Source organism: Rosa rugosa, chromosome 6 (genome assembly GCF_958449725.1).
Source record: "Rosa rugosa chromosome 6, drRosRugo1.1, whole genome shotgun sequence".
Taxonomy (NCBI): Eukaryota; Viridiplantae; Streptophyta; class Magnoliopsida; order Rosales; family Rosaceae; genus Rosa; species Rosa rugosa.
The window spans coordinates 727,668-735,882 of record NC_084825.1 but is presented as its reverse complement, the minus strand read 5'-3'; the positions used below and the strand labels follow the sequence as shown (position 1 = coordinate 735,882).

At 38.8% G+C, this 8,215-nt stretch overlaps 1 protein-coding gene across 1 annotated transcript; it reads left to right on the top strand.

Annotated features, from left to right (window-relative positions):
- The first annotated feature begins 1,575 nt into the window (after positions 1 to 1,575).
- On the top strand, positions 1,576 to 3,926 carry LOC133718300 ((R)-mandelonitrile lyase-like). The gene is made up of 2 exons (XM_062145110.1): positions 1,576 to 2,072; positions 2,743 to 3,926. The coding sequence occupies exons 1-2, from the start codon at positions 1,967 to 1,969 to the stop codon at positions 3,681 to 3,683; spliced, it is 1,047 nt and encodes a 348-aa protein (XP_062001094.1). The 5' UTR covers positions 1,576 to 1,966; the 3' UTR covers positions 3,684 to 3,926.
- The last annotated feature ends 4,289 nt before the right edge of the window (positions 3,927 to 8,215 follow it).

Sequence of the window (8,215 nt, the reverse complement as noted above, 5' to 3'; positions counted from 1 at the left end):
TCTTAGGTAGGGCAGACGTGCCAAGTGGCTAATACGCCCAACCAAACACGTTTCTCTGTTTTCTAATTATATTTCAAAACTACTCATGTATAATTAAAATGAAATATCCAATACACCCCTTGCATAGGTACTGATTGGTTGGGCATACCGCCATGTGGCATGTCTGCCCTACCAAAGAATCAGGCCTATTTGACAGAGTAATTTACCTCCTATATTTTCTTTCAAACTTCCAATTATACTCTATGCTAAAACTCAATTCTAAAATCACTGTTCATTTTGTTTGTCTTTTAGCAAAATGAATAGTGACTTAACGGTTTTGCCCTCCCTTTATTTGGTATTTGCATGGTTTAGCGACATCTCTATGAATATGAATTTACGCTTCTACCCCTTAGTGTTATTGTGATTCGCAGAGGACTGTTGTTAACACTGTGTCTGCCCACAGCAAATCAACTCTTCTTTGCCGCCTCCAACTAAATTAGTACCCAAAAGCCACTACCTTCTTCTCCCTCCCGTTGTGATCATCTATCATACTTATACCCGTTGTATTTTTCTTCCGAGGGTTAACCTCTAGTAATAAAATATCATGTTTCAACAAAGAAAAAAAAAACACTCTCCCCCCCCCGTTTTGATATGTGTTCTATAATTCTATTACACTTTTAGAGAAGAAAAATTCTTAGATAGGGCAGACGTGCCAAGTGGCTAGTACGCCCAACCAATCACGTTTCTCTGTTTTCTAATTATATTTCAAAACTACTCATGTATAATTAAAATGAAATATCCAATACACCCCTTGCATAGGTACTGATTGGTTGGGCATACCGCCATGTGGCATGTCTGCCCTACCAAAGAATCAGGCCTATTTGACAGAGTAATTTACCTCCTATATTTTCTTTCAAACTTCCAATTATACTCTATGCTAAAACTCAATTCTAAAATCACTGTTCATTTTGTTTGTCTTTTAGCAAAATGAATAGTGACTTAACGGTTTTGCCCTCCCTTTATTTGGTATTTGCATGGTTTAGCGACATCTCTATGAATATGAATTTACGCTTCTACCCCTTAGTGTTATTGTGATTCGCAGAGGACTGTTGTTAACACTGTGTCTGCCCACAGCAAATCAACTCTTCTTTGCCGCCTCCAACTAAATTAGTACCCAAAAGCCACTACCTTCTTCTCCCTCCCGTTGTGATCATCTATCATACTTATACCCGTTGTATTTTTCTTCCGAGGGTTAACCTCTAGTAATAAAATATCATGTTTCAACAAAGAAAAAAAAAACACTCTCCCCCCCCGTTTTGATATGTGTTCTATAATTCTATTACACTTTTAGAGAAGAAAAATTCTTAGGTAGGGCAGACGTGCCAAGTGGCTAGTACGCCCAACCAATCACGTTTCTCTGTTTTCTAATTATATTTCAAAACTACTCATGTATAATTAAAATGAAATATCCAATACACCCCTTGCATAGGTACTGATTGGTTGGGCATACCGCCATGTGGCATGTCTGCCCTACCAAAGAATCAGGCCTATTTGACAGAGTAATTTACCTCCTATATTTTCTTTCAAACTTCCAATTATACTCTATGCTAAAACTCAATTCTAAAATCACTGTTCATTTTGTTTGTCTTTTAGCAAAATGAATAGTGACTTAACGGTTTTGCCCTCCCTTTATTTGGTATTTGCATGGTTTAGCGACATCTCTATGAATATGAATTTACGCTTCTACCCCTTAGTGTTATTGTGATTCGCAGAGGACTGTTGTTAACACTGTGTCTGCCCACAGCAAATCAACTCTTCTTTGCCGCCTCCAACTAAATTAGTACCCAAAAGCCACTACCTTCTTCTCTCTCTCCCCCCCCCCCCCCCCCCCTTCAAGCTCACACATACTTTTCTCTCCGAGCCCTATTTGGATTTCGAAACACAAGAATTCCATTCCTTCTTCAAGAAACACCGCGAGACTTCATCAATGGCGTCGAGACTAGCTTTGCTTGCATTTGTTTTTGCGCTGGTGGTGAATGTCGTCGCCGCTTCTTCAAGCCCGTCCTCTCAGCACCGACGTCGGCCTCGTCAAGGTAGCTCCATTCTTTTTCTCTCTCCGTTTCTTCATCTTTTTATGCTTAGCTTTTTGTTTTGGTTTTGTGAAATTGTTGAAATTTGAGGCAACTATGGTTGAAATGTTAGCAAGATTGAATCTTTGCGTTTTTTTCATGGTTTCCGAATTAGGATAAAGCTTGTATTGAATATGGCGTAGCTATTGGTTTTGTAAAGATTGAGAAATGTTTTTGTATGGTTAGTTTATGATGATATTTTGGTTTTGGGAGGGGGGAGGGTTTGTTTTCTCCATTTTGAGTTTATGATTTTTCGAGTGGGTTTTGTGTTTGATGAAATGAAACTGAAACCCTGTTCTTGACTAAAACTATTGCCTAAGGTGTGTTAGTTAGTCTTTCATAAATATTCAGTAATTTACTTGCTTTGAGATTCTGGGTTTTCATACAGATGTTAATTCCTCTTGTTATTGTAGAGAACTAGAGGTTCTCAATTGTTAGTTGGTTTAATAGTTTCTTTGAGCTTTCTAGGTTTTCATACAGATGTTATTTCCTCCTTTTATTTTATTGTAGAGAACTGGAAGATATCACATTGTTTTCGAAGCCATATGTATATATATATATATATATATATATATATTTTTTTTTTTTTTTTTTTTTTGTGAAATTGATTTATTGGTAACTGAATTTGTAACAGAGCCAAGTTACCTGAAGTTTGTTCCCAACGCCACTGACTTCCCATCGGAAGACTACTATGACTACATTATCATGGGAGGTGGCACTGCTGGGTGCTCTTTGGCTGCGACACTATCATCCAGGTTTCGGGTCCTCCAACTTGAAAAAGGTGGTGTTGCTTATGGCAATCGAAACTTGATGACCCAGGAAGGTTTCTTGGCCGCACTCATGGATGTCAACAACTTTGACTCCCCGACACAAGCCTTCACATCTGAAGATGGTGTTCCAAATGTCCGAGGACGCATTCTTGGAGGCAACAGTGCCATAAATGCTGGTTTCTATAGCCATGCAGATCACGAATCCTACAAAAGGTCCACTTCCAAATGGGATCTTAAATTGGTGAATGACTCCCATGAGTTGGTTGAAAGAGCAACTGTCTTCAGGCCTGATCTTAGGAATTGGCAGTCAGCAGTTCGAGATGGCTTATTGCAAGCTGGTATTGATCCCTATAATGGGTATTGTTTTGATCATGTAGTGGGGACCAAGACTAGTGGTTCGACATTTGATACTTTGGGAAGGAGACACAGTGCTGCTGACCTTCTTAAATATGCAAAGCCATTGAATATTCGAGTTGCAGTGCATGCCACTGTGGAAAAAGTTTTGTTGGCTTCATCTACTTCATCTCCAGTGTCGAGGCAGTCTACTGTTGGAGTTGTTTTTCGTGACAGAAGTGGGAGGTATCACCATGCTATGCTACGAAAACATGGAGAGGTCCTTCTCTCAGCTGCTTCAATTGGAACTCCACAGCTGCTTCTACTTAGTGGTTTTAGCCCTAGGCCTTGTCTTCCATATCTGGAGATCCCAGTCCATGCGCATGCAGCTGAATCAGCCAAAGCCATTGCATCTCCTGCCCGCTCTGTCCACTCAAACCCTGGCAAGGTTCTAAAAATCGCTAAGCGCTAGTCGGGCGGAGGCTAGGGGACTAGCGCTCAGGCGCCTAGGCGGATTTGTATTTTTTAATTTTATTTTTATTTTTATAGCATTTATTTACATAATTAAGAATATTTCAAGACCTAAAACCTTAAGAAAAAAACAAAGACTTAGAGAGTATATGGGGAGTGTGTTATTGTCTCCATCTATTAAAACAAAACAGGTGTGTGTTACTGCACAACTTCATCCCACGTGCCCTGGACCTTCTGGATGTATATTAAGTTATTAACCATTAATCCCACGTGCCTTGATATGAGATAAACTTTCTTGATTTTTTTCCTTATCTCCACCCACTTAAATCTCTTCTTTGATTTTTCATTCTTATCTGCAAACAAGCCAACAACAATGGCGACTCTCTCCAGACCTCACCCAACAACGATGCCATCCACCTCCGCAAAGCCTTCACGAGCTTCGGCTGCAACACCTCCCCCGTCATCAACATGCTCTAAGGACCTCACTAAGCGCCTCTCCTTCGAGCTGAGTGGAAATACTAAGAAATCCCTCCTCCTCTGGATCCCGACCCAACCACTCGAGACTCCACCATCCTCCGTCAAGCCCTCACCGCCCAGGCGCCTAGTCGGCTTCCCAAGCGCCTAGTCAGCCGCCCAAGTCAATCCCGCCCAATCCCGCCGATTTGGCATTAATCGAGTCGGTGAGCCGCCGCCCAGCGCCTAGGAGGGCTGGGCGGCCGAGTTTTAGAACAGTGAACCCTAGTAACACCAGTACAACAGAGTCCACTAGTCGTGCCAGACGGGAAACCTACGGCTGGATGGGAAGGCTATTGATGGCACTCGCAGTCTTAGCTTACCTCAATGATGATACAGAGGTACGCCTCTCATTAATGAATAATCTTTACTGATTATATCTTTGTATAGTCTTTGTGTAGCTAGTAATCTTTACTTATTTCTGGTCAATACCTTTATTCTAGTGACTGTGTTTTCTAGAAAACCATTGATGAATATTTTCTTTTTCTTGCAGTATATTCCCTCATACCAATCTGATCGGACTAATATTTCCTATGTTTTTAGTGCATTTCTCTTTACATTTTACTTTGTTATTCTCTAAACATTATCATTTCTAACTTAGTTTGTGTTTTTAGGTACTTTTGAGTCGAAAATGAAGGCAAGGAGGAAATGAGGCGTAGAAATGATCAGAAATGGAGAAATGAAGTTTTCCCAGTTCTACTAGGAGAAGGAATCTCAGTTGAAGTAGGAATCCTGAGTCAACTAGAAGTCAAGCTTGTGGAAATGATGAGAAATGGCGGAAATGCAAGAGTCCTAATTGGACTAGGAAACCTGTTGGCATAAGGAGTCCTGATGATACGAGGATTTCTGAGTGGACTAGGAGAGCCCAAGAACATTCATGAAGCTTCTAGATGATGTCATGGACGACATGTGCAACGCATGTGGCGGCAAAGCAATCAAGATTAGACAAGGAATCCTAATTTGACACAAGATACAAAGCATCAAAGTCAAATTCGTTTCAAATAGGAATCTGACGAAAATTAAGAAAGTTGTTGCTATTTTATAATAAGTACATATTCTATTTTATTTCTTGTCATATAGTAATAATTATTTGTAAAACTGGGTAGTTTTTGTGTACCTACATTTGCTTCCATGCTAGTGATACACAAATATTTTTTTTATTTGCTTATTTGTATTATATTAACATCAAGACGTCCACTATGAGTTTTACAATTCATTAAGGAATTCATTTGAAATACTGGGCGTATGCTATATCATTAACTAACCTCACTATTTTCGACGGTGAGCTTTTTGGTCGGAAATATTACATATATTTTCCGACGACAAAAAGGTCTCATCGGAAAATGATCTATTATTTTCCGACGATATCCAGTGTGGTCAGAAAAGTAATTAGGGGGAAATTTTCCCACCAAATAATAATTATTTCCAACCAAAATCTATACTTTTTTCGAGGGATTGGTGGTCGTCGGAAATAATGGCCATCAAAAAAGTGTATTTCCGACAGACAATTTTTTTTTTGTCGAAAAAATGATATTTCCGACCAAAAGTAGGATCCGTCGGAAAGATGTGGTCAGAAAAGACCATTTCTCTTGTAGTGCTCATCAACATCCTCCACCCTTTTGAAGATCATCATGCGTCCTTGAATCTCTTCAAAAGTGTAACTATGTCATTCTATCTTTTATTTTTGGTTTCTTTGTTTTGTAACGTTAAAGACAATTTCACTAGCGTTCTAGATTCTTGTTTTAAATGGATGTTTCGATATTTTGTGAGAATAAAGTTTATGTATTGATTTTTAGTTTTCTATAACCATAAAGCATGATAAACGTTTTAGGATTTTCAGATTGTTAATTGCGATATCTCTATGTGATGACGATTGTTTGTTGATTTTGTGCTTCAATCCCACCTTTTATGTGTTTATCTTAGTTGGTTCGAAACAATTAGGGTTTGCATGTAATTGAATCCAAATTAAGATATACTAGCGTTCTAGGTCTTAATTTCTTAAGTGGAAAACATATAATTCCTTAGGTAAATCAACAAAGAGAATTGCATGATAAGATTAGCGTTCTAACTTGTTGTCTTTGCTTAAATCAATCAAACTTTCTAAGTGTTTAATGCGTTAAATATGTTTTGTTAGTGAGTAGCGTTCTATGACTAGTATTGCATGTTTAATAGGGTTAACTATGGTGCGTTCATCTAGTTAATTTAATTAAGGGAAGTAATAAGGACTTTGTATGCGTTCATCTTTGTTCTTGATTGATTTCTTTCATCTACATATTTTGATTCGTGATTCGTGATTTGTGATTTGTGATTTGATATTATGTTTTCGTGTTAATGGTTGATAACTATATCTTGCATCTTTTTCATCCACTACTTCTATATATCTAGATTCATGGTTTGATCGATCATATGTATTATATAGTTAGATTAGAATACAAACACTTTCGAAATTCCCTTATCTTGTAATTTCGTAAATATATACTTTGTTTTATTTATTTTTTATACTTTGTGAATAATACTAATTTGTTTAACGTTTTTGACAGAAAGTATACCCCAATCCCTGGCCTAGAATGATACTATACTTACTCTTACTACAATTCAATGCAGGGTTTAAATTGACACTCACCTTGAGCGTATCACAATCTGACAGGGAAGATGACGATATAGATACCATGTCCCTTAAAGAGGAAGACTACGACGTTGGTCCGCTTGTTGATGAGAATCATTCTGTTGAAAATCCACCATCTGACGGCCTGCGAAGAAATGCAAGGCGGACTTGTAGAGGTCTTGTTGACTTTATCAGGATCAACAGAAGCCATTCGGAAACCAATGGCAATTCAGCTGCATTCAAGGGAGGCAATAGAAGGCAATCGACAAGCAGTGGCAATCCAGCTGTTATCAGAGGAAGAACCGAGAAAGCTAGGAGAAGACGTAGAGGAACTCAGAGTCAGGAAGTCTCAGCTGCAGTGAACGAGGGCACATGTCCAGAAAACCCTCCCCCCAATCCAGCGAATGAGGCCACACAGAAAACCCTCCCCCCAATCCTCTTGCTGAATTGATACTGGTCCTCAGAACCCCACCACCACTCCCACCTCGATTGCCACAACATGAGTACCTCAGGACACCGAAGCTCATTGTCTGCTTGGAGAAAACTCAAAGGGTGTTGTTTTATCACACCCCATGAGTTTGGGTACCAGCATTTGGGTCTTCTCCAGATTTTTAAATAGTGTTCAGTACAGATATACAATCTGCACCTACTTGGGACATTTGATCTAATTTCAAATGCTTTGTGACGCGAAAAATAGTGTTAAATAGCTGCATATTAGACTGATTTGGAGATTTGATTTTATACTTTGTTGTAGAACAGTTTGTATGGTAATTCAAACATCCAAGTAAATGATCAAGTGTAATTTTGTCCATATTGTTTCATTCAATTCAAAATATAGAGCCTGTATTGAAGAACTAAGAACCGTGTAGATACATGTAATGCCTCAAGCTACACCTCACCAGCCTAAGCTCGTTACAGTGCTGCGAGTCTCTAAAACACAAACCGAACGCTCGATTTACATCCTAGAGAACCACTAGGCATTTTGTTTGAAAAACTTTTTGTATAAACACAGCAGAAGCTACAAATATTTTTGAGGTGAAAATTTGTTTCATTCATCTAGAATTTGATGGAAACGCTCACTCAAATGTTACGAACTCCAAAGAATCAGATTTCAACAAATTTGACACAAGGTTGACTTTCAACAAATCTCGGAACACAAAGTTCAAGAAATACAATATATAGTAAAGTCCGGAAGATGGTTTACCGAACTTGCATCGCGCACCCAGCTCCGTCCACTACAATCCCATTTACCAGTGCACAGTACCTGCACATACACTGTTGTAGGGGTGAGCTTTCGTCCTCTCTGCTCTATGGGACCTACTCTGGCTAAGTTTGAAAATCAACTCAACTTTGTAATAATTTGGATTTGGGCCCAGTGTGAAAACAAAGCGAATAGATATATATATATATATATG

Excerpts from the sequence above, each read along its gene's own strand:
- LOC133718300 (XM_062145110.1), top strand. The coding sequence starts at position 1,967 with ATGGCGTCGAGACTAGCTTTGCTTGCATTTGTTTTTGCGCTGGTGGTG. Across the intron at positions 2,073-2,742 it reads CCGACGTCGGCCTCGTCAAG|AGCCAAGTTACCTGAAGTTT; the intron begins GTAGCTCCATTC and ends AATTTGTAACAG.